The sequence below is a fragment of the Gordionus sp. m RMFG-2023 genome, chromosome 3, assembly GCF_954871325.1.
Source record: "Gordionus sp. m RMFG-2023 chromosome 3, tfGorSpeb1-WG-v2, whole genome shotgun sequence".
Classification (NCBI taxonomy): domain Eukaryota; kingdom Metazoa; phylum Nematomorpha; class Gordioida; order Chordodea; family Parachordodidae; genus Gordionus; species Gordionus sp. m RMFG-2023.
The window spans coordinates 32491782-32509071 of NC_088777.1; the positions used below are offsets into that span (position 1 = coordinate 32491782).

The window sequence follows — 17290 nt, forward strand, 5'->3', positions numbered from 1 at the left end:
GTATATCCAATATGATAATCAGGGATAAAGGTACGAATTTTACAAGTAGCTTGTTCAAAAAATTTTGTAATGATCATGGAATTGATCACATTTTCACCGCGCTACACCACCAACACTTCAATGGTCAGTGTGAGCCAATGTTAAGATCCATGAAAATATGCATGAAAAGGAATATGGAAAGTAATAATAAAATAGACTTAGATATAGCTTTAGAAAAGTTTTTATTTAATTATCGCAACACATCAAACAACGCGACAACTAACAAGATACAAGTGAATTGATGTTCAACAGAACCATAAGAACCATATGGGATTTAATCAAACCGCAAGAAGAAAAAGTGAATGAATTTAATCGCAGTTTACCGTCGAATAGAAATATCATGAATGGTGACAAATTGGTATAAAACCTTCAAGGATAATATTGGAACAAAGGCACGGTAAACGTAAAATGGGAATTTAATATTTGAAGTGTATACAGGAAACAAATTTATTAGAAGACATTTAGACCAAATTAAAAAAAGGTCTACGATTATTACACCTCTTGATGAAACGACACATTTGAAAACAAATACTGAAAATGCAATACCTTTTACTGTAAGTTTTAGAAGAAATGATGATCAAAATTTAGGAATACAAGAACAGAGTCTTGTTAGTCAAAGACCAAGCAGGAATATAATTTTGCCCAAAAAAATTCTATAATTTTATAATGAAATAAAGACTAAAAAAATATATATAATAAAATATTTTTTTTAAATAAACTTTCAACAGCAAAAGTTAATGAAATATACTAATGATGACAATATGACTATTAAGAAACGTTGACTGCACGTTAAGATTCACATGCGAGAAAAACCTGAATGGAGATCGTTTTTTTTAAAGGGTGGAATGTTGATATGACCATTTAATACTAACCTTTAAATTATTTTTTTTTTTATGTTTATATAAATTGATTTTTTTTTATAAATTGTGAAAATTGATTTTTTTATATACAAATTATTTTATTAATATGTAAATTGATTTTTGGTTTGTAACATGTTATATAAGCATGATATTTTTAGTTTTAAAACAATTTTAAAAAATAAATTAAATAAAATTGAACTCGTAATATTCATTTATTCTTAGAAAACTTTAATACCATATTGTAGTAATACCGACTACTAATTTATAAACAATACGACTACTAATTTAATTTCAATTTATTTTTAACATCAAATTTATATTAATTTATTTTCGAATATTCTATTCTATTTTTTTATATAATATCTATAAATAATATTTTTTAATTTATTACATTTCCTTCAAACATTTTAAAATTAAATTTCTTCAATAAACCTCTTGTAGGTTTACGGTTTCTTGATGAACAACGTAATGTGGTTTGTATTTGTGTTTGTATTTGCTTCATTCACTGGCACAACCATTTCTGTAACTTCCAAAGAACTTTCATGATTTGGGATAACTAAACGATTTCTTAACTGATCTGCATGCTTCCGTAATGTTTTCTCGGAAGATTCAACAATATAAGAATAAAGTCCTATTCTTTCTTTAATTACTCCCTCTCTCCAACCATTGGTATTTTCATTATTTAACCATATAGGTTGTGAGATTTCAAATTCTCTTTCCTTTGAATATAAATCATGATGAAGGCTTTGTTTATCATTGGCCCTTACTATTTCGTGTTCGGCATTTGGTCGGATCCAATCCAGACTTGTTTTCAATTGCCTCCCAAACATAATTTTAGCAGGAGATCTCTCTGTGGAACTATGCTCTCCCAATCTGTAGGTTGTTAACTGTGTCATAGCTTCTTCGGGATCGCTAATTGAATCTCTTCCAAACCTAGCAAACCATTTATTTAGTCGTTTTATCATAGCATCAGCAGAGGTATTCTGCATTAGATCAACTTCTAACCATGGTCTATTTTTCTGGCATCCAGAACATATTTTGATAAAATTTTCTATATCAACATCACATCTGGGCCACCAACAATACAATCTAAAAATAGATTTCATTACATTTTCCCCAGGATGTCCCCAGTGAATCATTCCTAACACTGCATTTCTTAATTTATTAGGAATAACCAATCTCCCATTCCATTCTATAATATTACGATTGACAGATAGCTCTTCCCGTCGATTATAAAAATTAACTATTTCTTTATCTTTATGACGATCAAAGTTTCGCCAACTTTGCTGAATATGTATTGCTACTTTTTTTAATATTAAATCTTGCTTCGACTCTTTTCGCAGAATATCTTCTGACAATTGCATATCATCCAAATTAATACTTCGAATATCCATAGCATGTTTAGAATCTTGATTCTCTTCCGAAATTTCTTGGTGTTTATTAATCAAATCTCGAATTCTAGAATCTAGTGTTATGCAACATTTTTCTTTTTCAATATTGTTGACCAAATTGCGTACTTGTTTAATCATAACCTGACGAGGCATTTCTAAATTGAATGCGGTAATCCGAAAATAGGCACCCCAGTTGTATTCATTATATACTAGTTAATTTTGCATCGATCAGAAATTTTCTTTAGAAATTATAAGAAAAGGATCATGATCGCGATCCTTTTTTTTAAATAAAAAGACGATCCTGGATTTTGATCCTGTTTTTTTGAAAGATCGTGATGGGGATTTGATCTTTTTAAACGGATCGATTAACAAGCCTGAGAATTATATAGAGGACCTGATTGAGGTAATTATATCAAATTCATTCATTCATTACCACGCCAGAAATTGCACGAAGTGCAATTTCATCACCCACCAGGAGTTGTAGCGTGCACCATGTATATTCACTAGTATATAGATCCTATACATGATGTATACCCGTTTTATTATAGTGGACATTAGTTTCGGATATAAATTTGGAATTTACATTATTCTGCCAATCGCATTTTTACCAACAAAATGGAAATTTTGTGATCTACACCTGAAAGAGTAAATATTTACCAATTGCATTAATGCATACACATTTCATTTATGAACATTTCTCTATTGAATATAAAAAATAATAGAGAGGCATCATATTTAACTGTATATGCAGGCTTCTTCATTCTAAATGTATAGATGCCAAGACATTTAAATTTGTCATAATCAAAATATTTTTAATTTTATTAATGTTATCCTTTCTATTTGTAAATATGGAAAACTACTTTAAGATAAAATTTTTAATCTAAATTTAACTATTGAGTTATAGAAATCATGGCCAGATTATTATCTTGGAATGTCAAAATGTTTATCTATTGAAAAATGATTTATGAAAATTCTAATAATATATTAATATATATCATTTAGATTTTACATGAATCCTCATTTTATAAATCCATTGTCTTTTCACGTTGGGGGAACAGCTAATACATGATTATTATGCACATCAAACTGGGTAAAGAAAATTTGTATATATTAGAATTATTCACCAATTTTTATGCAGGTTGTGGTTACCTGTCCATGTTTAAATGCTCGAGAAATTGAAATATAAAAAAAATATCTATATCTAATTTATAAAAAGTTTCTATTACAGAGGGATTTTGCTAAGTTAATTTTTAGTTTATTTAGAATAATGACAAGTGCCCTAAAAAGGTAATGAATAAACAATAAGAATACCAAAATGAAATAAATTAGCATCAATAAATTTGATTCATATAATTTTTCCTCTTAGAATTAACCTTAGAAAATTATTTATTCTTAACAAATTGTTTATTTAGCATTATGGCAAAGAAAATGGAGTACATGAAAAATAATATGATTAAACAATAAAAATACTAGAACAGGACAATAAAACTAAAAATGAGTTAAATTATGAAATTTGGAGTTGTGAATAAAATATGCTTTTTTAAATTTTAGTATTCATAAAAATGAATGAATTATTTATATATATATATATAATTTTAATAAATTATTGATTTTTTTTTAGAACTATACTTTTAATTTAAAACACTATGTTTTTGGCCTTTAATTATAAAGTCTTTTTATTTTAAAAGTTTTTTATTATGCAAAGTTATCTTAATTGCATTGATAATCAAATAATTAAAGATGATGTGTTTGTGATCCAACTGACTAGAGATTGGTCTAGTCATTTATATTTTTTTTTAGCCTGGCCAGTAATAAAATATTTACTTTGAGCTAAATCATGCAGGATCTACAATTAACAGGCATGTTAGTTGATCCTTTTAAAAAAAAATTAAATCTGATTATGATCTTATCAAGAAAAGGAGCATGATCTAGGATCAAATTTAAAAAAATAAAAAAATTGCTAGTAAATGATTAAAATTTAAATGAAAAGTGACCAGGAAATTATAATAATTGTATATTATATGGAAAAACATATCTATGATATTTATATTTAGCAAGTAACATTAATACAAAATATTTTTATTTGTCTTTAAAATATATTTCTTCTAATCTTTTATCTAGGTAGCATCTCCTTATCAGTAAAAACATTTTTTGCAATATTGAATAGCAGTTTTACTGATTTTTGGAAATTTTAAAAATAGCAAAATCTCTTATCTGTGTTTGAAGATAATTGTCAGGGTTTTGTTGCTTAATTTTTATCATATATATCTACTTATCAAGAGCAATGCTTTTTCTTCGAATTTTGAATAATTTGAATGATATGATCACTGATGATTTTTTTCTTATGTAAAACCAGGGTTGTATATTTGACTGGTCAAATATTATTCTGTCAATTGGCCAATATTTGACTGATCAAATATGTTCATTCAAATAAATGTTTTTAAGACAATATTAACTTTATTTTGTACATAAAGTAAAATGAATCTATAGTAAATTTTATTTTTTTAAATTCATTGTCATTTCAATAACTGATTCACTCTCTGTGGTAGAATCTTGTTATTATTCATATTAGATGTTATCATTTTCTTCAATATTTTTTAATTAATTTTCCTGTTGTGATCTTCAATCGATTTCTATATTCATAAAAATATTAACCCAAATTGACCAATTTCTTTCTGAAGGAGAAGTATTTAGTAAAATGCCACTCCAATTTCTTTCTGAAGAACAAGTATATGAATTGGTAGTAAAATGCCACTCCCCTAATGATGGGCATGGTAGGCAAAGCCCATCCCTCTAACCTGAGGCCAGATTCTGATTGTTTATTATTGAAGTTACTTCTTTCCACATAAATTTTTATTAAGCAGGCCACTTTTTCTTAAAAAATTTATGATATCACTTGAAATACTTTGATCATCATCACCTTTTAAAATGCCTAATTTTTGTATTATATCACATATATCATTAAATTCACTACTAGTGAGATGCTTTCCTTGATATTGGGGACCCAATAAATAAGCAGCATTGTGATCATGTTATATCTTTTTTCTTCTTTCAAACATTTTAATTTTTTTTTCTTTAGCTTTTTTATCCTCTAATCAATTTAATGAATTTGACCGGTCAATTGACCGACTTGCCAATTCTATATAAAACTAAATGTTTTTTTAAAGATAAACTAAAATAAAAATATATGAAATGTATCTATTTTTAGATATCGATACATATGTCATAAGTATTCCAATACCATTTGATACTAGAAAAATATGTAGAATGCAGTATCACAATACTACTCAACTATATAGCGATGATAAATTGGAAAAAGGGTTGGGGGGATAGGGGTTGAAAGAAAATATAGAAAATTTTGTGTTTTTATAATACTGTTGGGCTATTCCATGTCAAATCGATCAAAAAAGGCACATTTTCGATCGACCCCTTTTATAATTGTCAAAAATTTTCTAGAAAAACAATAAAAATTGGCTCCAATTTGAGCCTTTAATTTTTGGTTTACCTAAATTGCTTTACCTGTGTTTCTAAGCAAAAAAGGGAGTTTTAGACACCTTTTATAAATATATATACGATATCAAAACCTTGGCGACGCTATCGACTCTTCCGAAATATACATATTTTACCGAAAATTGGAAAAAAATAGCTGGAGCTTTATGAAATTACGGATTATGGTTAAAATTTTGTTGCTAACTTACCAATTACAGGATATTTTCACTTTGTATACTAAAAAATTTAGAATTTCTATTAAATATACTAATTAAACTGAAGGGTAGTGTGGGCAAATGCCCATTAGATACTTAATAATGTAACAAATTTTCAATAATAAATATCTTAGAGGCCTACAGGACCGGCGATAACATCATCATAGATATTTTGATTTGAAATTACCACTTTGGCCGTAACAGGTCGAGTAAGGCTTGAATCTAAAAAATTTGCCGCCTGCATGCGCCCCGGTCTATGTTTTACCGGCCTCACTACAAGTTTGAACGATCAATCAGAAGCAACCATGGGAGAATTTTCATTTCTAAACATCTGTTTGATTTAATGTAATTGTTTCATCATGATTTATTTTTAATATTCTTCATATACTAAACATATATTCTAAAAAAATATACACACAATTTAGATATCAGCTGCATTATTATTAATTAAAAGCGTTAATGGGAGCCGTCAAAAATTAATGATAAAAGTATTTTTTTAAAGTTAGAAAATGATTCCCACTGAAAAAAAACTGAAATCCGTTGCAATTATAACCGGAGTAACCAAATCTAACCCCTCCCTTCCTGTTCCTTTTCCTATCCACTGCAGTTATAACCCACCACCGCAACATTTCAATTACAACTTTTATCCTCCACCTCCTCACATGGTACCATACATGCCCCGACCCAATTTTCCACCTGTAATGATTCCTCATTATGCTCCACCTCCATTTTATAATACTGCTTATGGATATCCTTATATTCACCGACCATCTATAACTGGCTCTTCTTCTAATGATAATAATGATACAAATATTAAAAATAACAATTTTGCCACAGATCCTACCAGAAATGATAAAAAAATTAAAAATCATGATAAAGTATCTGAATATATCAGTGATGAAAAAAATAAACATAGTAAGGATCTTAAGCGAAAGCTGTCTTCGCCAGATAGATGCAGGAATATGACTGAGTTCCGAGGGGGTAGGAGCGATGTTGATGCAAGAAAATCTTTTCATAGAAGGTTTTGATGACAATTTTATTTAATAAACATGGTTTATTTTAGGTATGTTTGTTAATATCTTGTCAATATATAAGTAGATTGGTAAATTGATTTTGATGGGTTGGTTTCCACTATTTTTTAAATTTAATTTTAATTTGATACTGCTAATGCTCAATTGTTAAAATCCTATATGAATCTCATAACTGTAACTACTATATCATTTTAAACTGAAAATGTTTTTTTAAACAAAAGGGTTTTAATATAATTTCTTTTTAACTCACAGTTATCAATTTTAATTTTAGTTTGAAGAAATTGCTCTGTATTTTATTTATAAAAAATCAATTAGTCGATCACCACCTTATTTTTCCCGTTCTCCTCGTCACTTGCATTCAAATTCTATCAGAAAACAATCGTATACCAATACCTTTCATAAATTTTTTCCTCATTCTTCCTCTCATCATCGTTCTCATGAGAAGGATGATAAATACAAATTTAAGGCTAGCTCACATAATACAGGGGCCGTAATGCGAAGAAGCGCGAAACTGGAGCAGGAAACACTATTGTTAATGTCCACCTTAGAAGAACAGAGCTCCGAAGGTTCTACCTACGAAGTTGACGAACTATCGGATAGAAACTCTTCTAGGGATCCTGGTCGACTCATGAAGAGCTTGAAAAAACAACACCTTCTGACCAAATTGCCTGCCAGGTATAAACCCATTGCCTCCGACAACAAAATGGATTTTGAAGCGGTAAAAAAGAATGAGTCGGAAAACGAGATCAAAAGAAAGAGATATGGCAGGGGAAATAATAGTTACCATACTAATGGGGGTTCAATTTTGAAACTCGAAGGTCAGTTATCGAGAAATTTTACGAATAGAAACACTGTTCCACTTTCTATTTCAAAGCATGAATCGTCAAAACAGTGTGAGGTTTTGGAATTCAAAGCTACCGAATCGAAGCGTATTAAGAAATCTCATCTTCGCGAAGATAATCATAAATTTAACAAATTCAACTTTCGAAATCCTTGCAGGCACGAAAGGACTACAGGCGGAAAGGGGTTAGAAAAAGATTTACCACTTCCCCTTAAAGCGTGCGATGATCGGAATGCCGAAGGAGAAATCAGTTACGAATCATTGCTCTCAAGTACCGAAATAGAAATATCAAACTTTATCAAAAACACATTACCTGCCAATCAAAAAGAATCGAAAATGGAGATTGACGTACCAGGTGACAATTTTGAAAATAAATCACTGAAAATGGCTAATGAAATTCAAGTCTCTCGCGATGATAGTAGTTTTATTGAAGGGCACAGGAATTCACGATTAAGTTATGGTCAAACCGGTTATATCCTCGAATCCTGTGATGATAATGCTGTAATAAATGTTCTGAGTAATAATGTCTTGAAAATAGGGAATGAAAGTAACGTTTTCCATATCTTGGATTCGGTTGAGGTGAGCGAAGATGAGCTTGACGATATAATCCAATTTAGTCAAAAAGAGGCCAATTATACCTTTCCATTCAATTCTTTTAATATTACGAAAGAAGCCGGAGGTAGTGAAGATTTAATTGGTGACATTCGCCTTACTTCGGACTCTCAAAGTAATAGTAGTTTCACTAAAATTACTGGACAAAGATCTATTCGTGAGAGATGTCCTTTCAAGGAAGATATTTTGGCTCCTATGGTTTTTTTATATACACAATATAATTTATGAATTTAAAAGCTTCTTTTATTTCGTTTATCCAACAACTATTTTCTTGACTTATTTAATTTAAATTATCGGTATAATGCTGAAATATAAATGTAAGTCTTTACTCCCCTCTCCCCCCCCCCTCCTTACCATTTTTATAAAAGAATGCAATCGTTTCAACCAATAACATAATACCCGAGATAACCAAAACTTCTTATACATCCAAATGGCACAACAAAAATTTCCCACCCAAGAGTGCTAAAAATATTTACAAATTGGATAATAGAATAACAAATAAGCAACCAACTAATCACCCAACATTAGAATCTGATCTTAAATACTTGCCTCAACCATCATTGGATGTAACTGGTCAAATCGACATGCTTAACGATGAAAAAATATTACCAAAAAATTTGAAAGATAATTTTTTGTTTGAACGCGACCAAGAAACAAAAGTTTATCAAGATAGCAGTTCCGAAGGAGAAGCTGGAAGTCTCAATGAAGATATGGGTGAGTTTATTAGATTTTTTTATCGAAAAGAAAGATTTATCTCTAGATTTATTTATATTTAAATGTATCCCATATAAAATTAGCATTTAACTTAATTACTCAATTATATTCCTTTTTGTACAGGTAACCTCTTATTCTTATATAAACTGTGTGAGGGGACCAGAGATTTTGAAAGTTAAAATCGGAAAATGGTGTACTCACAATTCTCATTTTTATCCTTCCTTTTTTATATCAGAGACCTGTAGACCTTGTACACAAGGCCCGTAAAATAGTCAAATTTTACAAATCCAGGCCTGGTCTAAAAATAAAAATTTACCCGCACAGGGTACAATTTTTTTAAAATTAAATTTTAATAATTTACCAGTGGAGAAATTATTTATGGAATATTTAACATTTAATCTGTTCTCTTATTTTAAATTTCTTTTTAAGCCGCAAAATATGGCCTAGTTTAAAATGGACCTGGCCGTGAGATAACTAAATTTTTAAACATCCGGATCATCCTTGAGGGGAATTTTTTTTTTAATCTGGACCTGGTCAAAATTATATTTATTAATTTTTAACAGATCATTTACACTTTTAATATACAGATCAGTATATGGAGGACGAAGAAATATTTAACATGCTTGAACAACCTGTTGATAAAGCTATAGGCCCATTGGTTTACGAGAAGAGTGTCATGAAGGGTCTTTTAATAATTTTTTTATTATTTTATATGGAGAAGAATGAAATTTTGAAAATTAAAATAAAGGGAAAAACTAAGATGGGTGGGTAAAAAGCTAGGACAGAAAGAAAGAACGTAAGATTAAATGAATGAGGAAAAAGGATAGAAAGCACAAAAGGATAAGAGAAAAACAATAAGCTTTTGAATTTTAATACTTTTTTTATAGCCGTAGATAAAGACGATTTCGAAGTTCTGCCCGATAAATGGATTGAAGTAACACACAATAGCGGGATTCCCATCTACTTAAATAGGATGACCAGGGTCTGCACTCTAGCCAGACCTTACTTTCTAGGATCGGCTAGTGTTAGGGTTTTTAAAATCATTATTATCTTCTTTCTTGTTTCGTTTATTTGTTATAAACAATAATTGACCTTTTCATATTAAAAATTTTTTAACCGATCCGTCTGATTTCTTTCCATGGAGGATCCGGAAAATTATTTGTAATTATTTTATTTTTTATAAAATAAAGAATAAAATAAATTTAAGTTAAGTTAATTGAATAGAAATGTTTCATATTTTTACTAAAGAAACATAGCGTTCCTCTGGGTGGTATACCCTGTCTGCTTTACCAAAGATTTAAGGAACGTCAAAGTAACGAAATTGATTTGTTGGAAAAGTATAACGCAGAAAATATTTCTAAAACATCGACACATGGGAATAATGATGTTCCCGACCAAGAATTCTTACAAAATATTTCCGATGACCGAGCATCAATAAGAAATTTACCGAGGAATCTAAATGATAATATTATAAGCGATTTAATCAAAGTTACTGTCGAATCTGCTGAACAAATCAAGGAGAGACATTGGATAGGTTTATATATTAACTTAGAATAGTAAATATTGGGTCTAATGATAAATATTTAGGTATGAAATTGGAGGAAATGGGAGGTGGCTCAATTTCTAAGATTGTTTGAAAACAAATTCGTTTATAACTAATTTTAGAATAATACACACTATAAATCATACCCTGATTGATTTTTTTCTCTAAATTCAAATGGAACATTATTTATCAAAATATTAAAGATAATGTTCCGTAATATTTGTTTAAAATGGATGATTGCGATAAATTTATTTTCCAAATAAATAGAGAAAAAACTTGAGCTAATAGCTTATCAAATCTATGACTTGTACTAACCTTTAATCCTAATGTATTTTTTAAAAAAAATCTGGGTACAATTATAAAAATGATTTCTAATAATCTTTTATCAGCTCCCGCTCAACTTAGACAATATTGCGAAAAATTATTCGATTTTCAAACTATAACTGTTAGAAGATTCAAGTATATTATTATTCAATATTCTCTTCCCGTCTTATTCTTTGTGTTCAATTGGAGATAAATCTCATTGTTATTGTATTTTATTTAAAAAGGAATGTATTTTATATACGTTTTTAAAAGACACTTTAAAAACATCAGTTTTCAAACGATTATAGATTATTACTTTATAAACACTTGCAAATATTTGAATAGATAGCTGTTCAAGTCTTTTTCAAATACTTTTATAATTTCCCTCTATTTATTTCTGACATCGAAATAAGGCAATTAATGGGTACATGAGTACCACTTTATACATTACTATATTACAATTTTTTTTATTTATCCTTTCAAAGAACCTGGGCTGATAGAAGGAGGCATATTAAAAAAGTCAAATCTCAAAGACCTTCATTAGTAAATTCCATTTTTTTTCTTTGATATAGTTAGAGTAAGATAGAAAAAAGTATAAATTTTTAAAATTATAATTTTACAGGGGACCATTAAATGAAATATGGGATTAAATATATGAAATGTTATAATCCATTTAATATAATATACTTTAGGTTTTCTTTACTATAAACTTTATTACACTATACTATCTTATCAATTCAGAGATTAAAAAAGGAAAAGATTTTGTCATTTCGCGTTTCTTTTATACGAAAATTGGGCCACACATTACAAACATTTGATTCATTTTATATATAAAAAAATAATACCTTAAATGAAAAGCCGAAATCAGCAAAAATTGTGAAGTGCATTTTGCCAACCCAAAAGTACAACGGACAAATAGTCGCAAAAAAAAAAAGTAATTAAAATATATATTAATCATTTTTATAAAAATCTTTAAAGGAAGACAAAAATATTTCTATATAATTTTTAAAGCAAAAGCTTTATAAAGTAACATTTACCAATCTATATAAAATTAGTCAAAAAAAATTTAAAGACATTTTATTGTATTTCCAGAATATACAACCACACATCATATATATTCAGCCATTTATGATTTTTTTATATGATTTTAAAATTTTAATAAAAATAAAACTGCATAATTTAAAATAAATATTTTTATTTATTAAATTCTATATAAATTAAGCTATAAGATTATATATAAAAAATACCGACATTGTATATTTTTAAAAAGTAAATAAAATTAATTATTTATAATTTGTTCAATTTTTTTATGATTTATGACCTTATTTTTACTAGCTCATGCTTGCATCTATTTTCGCACTAAAAACAACTTTTATTTTGTCGGGAATTTTATTTATGATATTTCCGCAGAATTCCTGATAAGTAAAATTCGATCTTTCATTTTTTTTTGAAGATTCCTTTTAGAAGGTTCTATTTTCTTAATTGTTTTTACATGATTTTCCATAAAGTTTTAATTAGAGTTAAATCAGATATCTATGATGGTCATTCTTACAGTAAATCTCTATTATTTACTTATTTATAGTCGAATTTTCCACAAATAGTTTTATTTTTATTCAAATTTTAAAATGCATCAAACAAAAAATTGTTAGTGGCCGAATGTATATATTGTGAGATAGTGTATTAATATATAATAATATCCTATAAAATTGGGATTAATAATTTCGTAAAAAATGGTCAAACCCAAAATTTTGCCAAAATCAATATGAGGTCATCGTAATAGTATATAAAATTTTAATCCGAAATAAATATCCTAAGTCCTAGTAATTTGGGTCGGCTAGTTTGAATATCTAGTTAAAATAGTTTGCAATGATACAATAATAGCCTAATTTAGGAAATGGCGGGGGGAGGGGGTGCAAGGTTGGTATTTCCCTATAAATTTTATTGGATGACCTTTGGATATGTTACATTTTTTAAATAATAATTTTATTCCGAAAGAGAATCCCTTCCGACTACGCCTTGAGAAATTTTGCTAATGTCAAGACATTAATCCGATTATAATAAAAATTCAAATACCCTTTAAACTTTATATAAAACAATAATAAGATTAGCACTAAATTAGGATAGTTTAAAAATATTCTATTCCATATGAAATCTTACCGCACGATGTTTTTAAAAATTAATTTTTATAATATGAATGCCATTAGATACAAAGTTTATTAGATTTAACAAGATTTTTCATTTTCATATTGTTTCAAAAATAATTGGGATTTTTTTCATTTCTTTTAAAAAAAAGATTTTTACTTCAACCCGGAAGATAAAACCGTATTAAGCATTTTACACGAATATGTTCAAAATGTGCTTAAGACCCAAGTTTCTTACACCTTCCATACCGTGGGTAATGATGCTTACTTTGAATAAACGATAAATTATGAATTAGAAAGGAGGTAGGAAAATAAGAAGAAGAAAAACGTAATTTTTTGACCCCCCCCCCCTCAAAAAAAATTGTTATAATTTTTAATAAATATATGCAGAAAACTCCAATACACCCTTTAGCGCTCGGCTCTCCATCAAAGGTCTCGAATATGGAATCGGCTATGGTTCTAATAAGAAAAATGCTAAGTTAGATGCAGGTTTATAACATAATATTTATAAACTAAATATTAATTATCCTTTGTTAACTCTAAAAAAGAGCTCGGAAGAAAGAAAAAGTGAAGGAAAATAATTCTCTTCAATTAGACAGTATTGCTTTTGCTCTTGAGCTCGGGATATCTTTTATTTATCTGAGAGACACTATTTAAAGATTAATTTTTATAGCTGGATTTTGTGCTGGTAAGATGAAAGCAACGAGTCATGTCGAATTATATTTTTTCGATTAAATTCTCTAAGTGCTGCCTGTCAGGATCGACTTTACTAATTAATGAGCTAGATTAAAAATTATTAAATATACTTAAACGGGATTTTAATCTCAATAAATTATTTTCTAAATACCAAAATATTCTAATTGAATCAAATTATTTTTTTCCCTTTCAGTTTTAATCACCTTAAAAATACATTTTAAATAGAAGATCAAGCCCCTCGAATATTTTAATTTTCATATCTTTTCCCAATATTTTAAAAAATTTTATATTAAAATTTTTGTTTAATTTTAATTATCAATAGCCCGTGTAGCCTTATCAGTATTGAACCCGGAGATAGCGTCTCTCTACGAAAAGAGTAAAAATTTACCCCCTTTAAATTTAATTACCAAAGATGAATGCAAAGAAGACGATTTAAATTTCATGGGTGGTGCCCACATTAAAATTTTAGAAAATACCGATAAAAATGAAGTTACTACCAACAATCAATTATTAGGACTGGACAAGAAAGCGTCTCTCTTTCAGAATATTGGTAAAAAAAATTGTTTCCCAATTGTCGATCAAATTAATAGAAATGCCAATCTTGATAGCGATAATAGACAACCTCATAAGTTTACCCATGCCCGTGATAATAAGAATAGTATAAATTATGAATCCGATAATCAATTAATAGATTCGGCAGACCTAAATGATGCTCTCCCCAGCAATAATTTTGATAAAAATTACAAAGAAATGATGGATAAAATAAGCGATGACACAGGAGGAAATTTCTCTGATGAACGTAGTATAAAAAGCCAAAGCAGTTTTTTATTATCGAACGCAAAAACAGAAATATTTACACCGAATTCGGGAGGGCTAAACGAAATTAACCAAAAAAATCTGTTTAACAACAACACCGATAACATTGACGAAGATTACCCGATGGAAACTAAATGTGATAAGAAAGGAGCAGGAAACCACCAATATCTGTTTCACGATGCAAAGGACAATATCCACGAATTGTTTGACGATAACTTTAAAACAGAGAATTCTGAAAATCGGGCCAATTATCTCCTGCCAAAAATTATTACCAGTGAATCACCGATTGGTGAGGATATTGAAGAAGTTCAACTACTTTTAAAGCAATTCGAAGAATTTTCCAGGGTAGAGAATTATGCCGAGATAAAGGCAGATGTGGGTGATCGATCTTGTCTATATGCTACCAATATGGACCTTTTCGATAAATATGAACAACCTATTAAAGAGAATGTCACGGGAAACTTGGGGGTATAAATGTATTTTAATTATTCCACCCTCCCACCTCTAATTCATTATAAAAAGTTGAGCCATTATAGTTCTCCCAATATTTACACTATTTTTACTCTATTTTTTTAAAATTATTAATTTTTATAATGATTTTTTGTATTCTTTTTATTTTAGGTACCGAATATATACGCTTCCGATCAATCGCAAGCTCTGAACATCATCAAGGAAGAAGGTAAAACGTTTAAGATAAATATTTTCTTCTCGAACAGAATGTTTAATTATAAATCTATTGCTTAACCAATATCGAAAAGGGGATAAATTGCTTAAGTTGTAATCAGGCGCGTACGCAGGAATTTGGTATTGGGAAGGGGGGGGGGGTGAAATATTTTAAGAAATATTATTGTTAATTAAAAATACTAAGCATAAATTTATTAGGACTAATAACTTTTCTAATACACACTTTTAAATTTTGTGAATTATAAAAAAATTATATATATAAACCGGCATTGAAAAACTATAAAATAAATATGAATTATAAAATATAAAGTGAATATAACCACGATATGAATCACTTAAATGACCCAAAATTGAAATTTAAATTTTTTGAGCCTTTAAAATATATAAAGTATAAAAAATTTAAATGTTGGAAATATAAATTAATACACAAAAAGTTTCTTAGGAATAATTGTATTTTGTATGTTTTGAGCTAATTTTTCAATTATCTATCCTTGCTTGGCATTAAATGCCTATGAATATTCAAAAGATCCAAATCATTCATTTTCAGAAGTTGTATTTCATAGGTATGTTTTTCAGAGACTTGCAGGCTGGCCCCCGAGCCGGACCGTATTTTAATTTTTTAAACATACTCGGGCCGGGCCCGAAATTTTTTTAAAAAAAACACCCAGGTTGGGCCTGAAAATTTTTTTAAAAAGAATATCCGGGTCGAACTGTATATTTTAAAACCAAATATTTGAAGTCGCCATTATTAGCTATAAAAATCAAAAATAAATTTAATTTATTTTAAAAAAATTCGGACCGGGCCTGAAAACTTTATTTTCATTTTTTTTAAAAAACAGGGGCCGAAAAAACTTTAAAAAAAATTTGGACCGTGCCCTGCAAATGGTATCTCTGCAGGGCTCTGTTATTCTTCTTAAAAAAGAGAATGTTCTCTCATTAGTTTACTAATGGCAAGAGTTGCTAATATATATAACCATTTTAATACATTGGGAATATAATCTAAAATGTGTTTGAAATAATGCAACGCATCCATAGCATTTTTTGGGACTGTATCAACCATAGTTAATCTTTTAATCATAGTTATTCAGCTAATAAGGCATCATAAGATATTTTAACATCTTCATGATAAAAATCTAACAAATATTTTATTTTTTTTTCTATCACCATCTGAAAAAAGTTGGAAAGGCTTTTGTGGAAGTAATATCTGCGGATTTTTAAGTGCTGCATGATTAATTGAAAACCATTCATTTATTTGGGTTATAAATGTATCTAAGAGAGGGGACTTTTGTTTTATAATACTCTTCTACTGATCCTATATTAATGTTTTGACGGTGAGCTTGCTTGCTGCAAGTCGAGGGGGACAAATAAACACGTATAGCTCTCTTTTGACTCAACAATAACATATAAAATATGAAATTCTTCATCAACATTAGCACTAATTTGCTTGAGTTCTAATAAAATGCTCTCCGCTATTCTCATCTTCTTAATCAAGTCAATGTCATGTTTTTGAAAAGTATTACATAAAATAGTTGTATAATTAAATAATACATTCTAATGAGAAAAAAAATTTGGAATAAGTATTGAATCCAATAATTTTCTTGCTTCTGAGGAAATATTTCTTTCAACCCATTTTGATATTTCATTAATAACATTAATAATCCGCTCCTCTAACTCCATAAAAGCTGTTACTGCTTGATGGTGGAGACTCGATCTCGTGGACAAGCTTGCAATTTCTTTCTCCCTGTTGGACAAGGAGTCTCAGCGATAATTATTATTTGACTAGAAATTTAGATAAATAATACGCCACTAAAATTTGGAAATAATAGGTAAATAACGCCAAGGAAATCTTGAAATCGAAATTAATTGATAAAATAACTTAGTAGATGAATGTGATAAATAAATATAATTAAATATA

At 28.6% G+C, this 17290-nt stretch overlaps 2 protein-coding genes across 4 annotated transcripts in view; one reads left to right on the forward strand and one right to left on the reverse strand.

The window, feature by feature from the left end:
• Positions 1-1342: 1342 nt before the first annotated feature.
• Positions 1343-2443, reverse strand: LOC135926899 (uncharacterized). Its single transcript, XM_065462833.1, has one exon. It carries the CDS (start codon positions 2441-2443, stop codon positions 1343-1345), a length of 1101 nt encoding a protein of 366 aa, XP_065318905.1.
• A 294-nt stretch (positions 2444-2737) lies between these two features.
• The window catches only part of LOC135925775 (uncharacterized), a 28349-nt gene continuing 13796 nt past the window's right edge, over positions 2738-17290 (forward strand). Inside the window, exons 1-15 of one of the 3 annotated variants that reach the window (XM_065461248.1) lie at positions 2745-2796; positions 2839-2935; positions 6420-7015; positions 7341-8676; positions 8847-9192; positions 9780-9875; positions 10080-10222; positions 10441-10726; positions 11125-11194; positions 11524-11581; positions 11897-11972; positions 13332-13433; positions 13570-13668; positions 14198-15159; positions 15313-15370. In XM_065461248.1, coding sequence (XP_065317320.1) covers positions 6504-7015; positions 7341-8676; positions 8847-9192; positions 9780-9875; positions 10080-10222; positions 10441-10726; positions 11125-11194; positions 11524-11581; positions 11897-11972; positions 13332-13433; positions 13570-13668; positions 14198-15159; positions 15313-15370 — 4144 coding nt within the window. In that variant the 5' untranslated portion in view covers positions 2745-2796; positions 2839-2935; positions 6420-6503. Of the gene's footprint in view, positions 2936-6419; positions 7016-7340; positions 8677-8846; positions 9193-9779; positions 9876-10079; positions 10223-10440; positions 10727-11124; positions 11195-11523; positions 11582-11896; positions 11973-13331; positions 13434-13569; positions 13669-14197; positions 15160-15312; positions 15371-17290 lie in introns of all 3 variants that reach the window. The other 2 variants (XM_065461249.1, XM_065461247.1) reach the window with 2 other exon arrangements.

Excerpts from the sequence above, each read along its gene's own strand:
- LOC135926899 (XM_065462833.1), bottom strand. The coding sequence starts at position 2,443 with ATGCCTCGTCAGGTTATGATTAAACAAGTACGCAATTTGGTCAACAAT.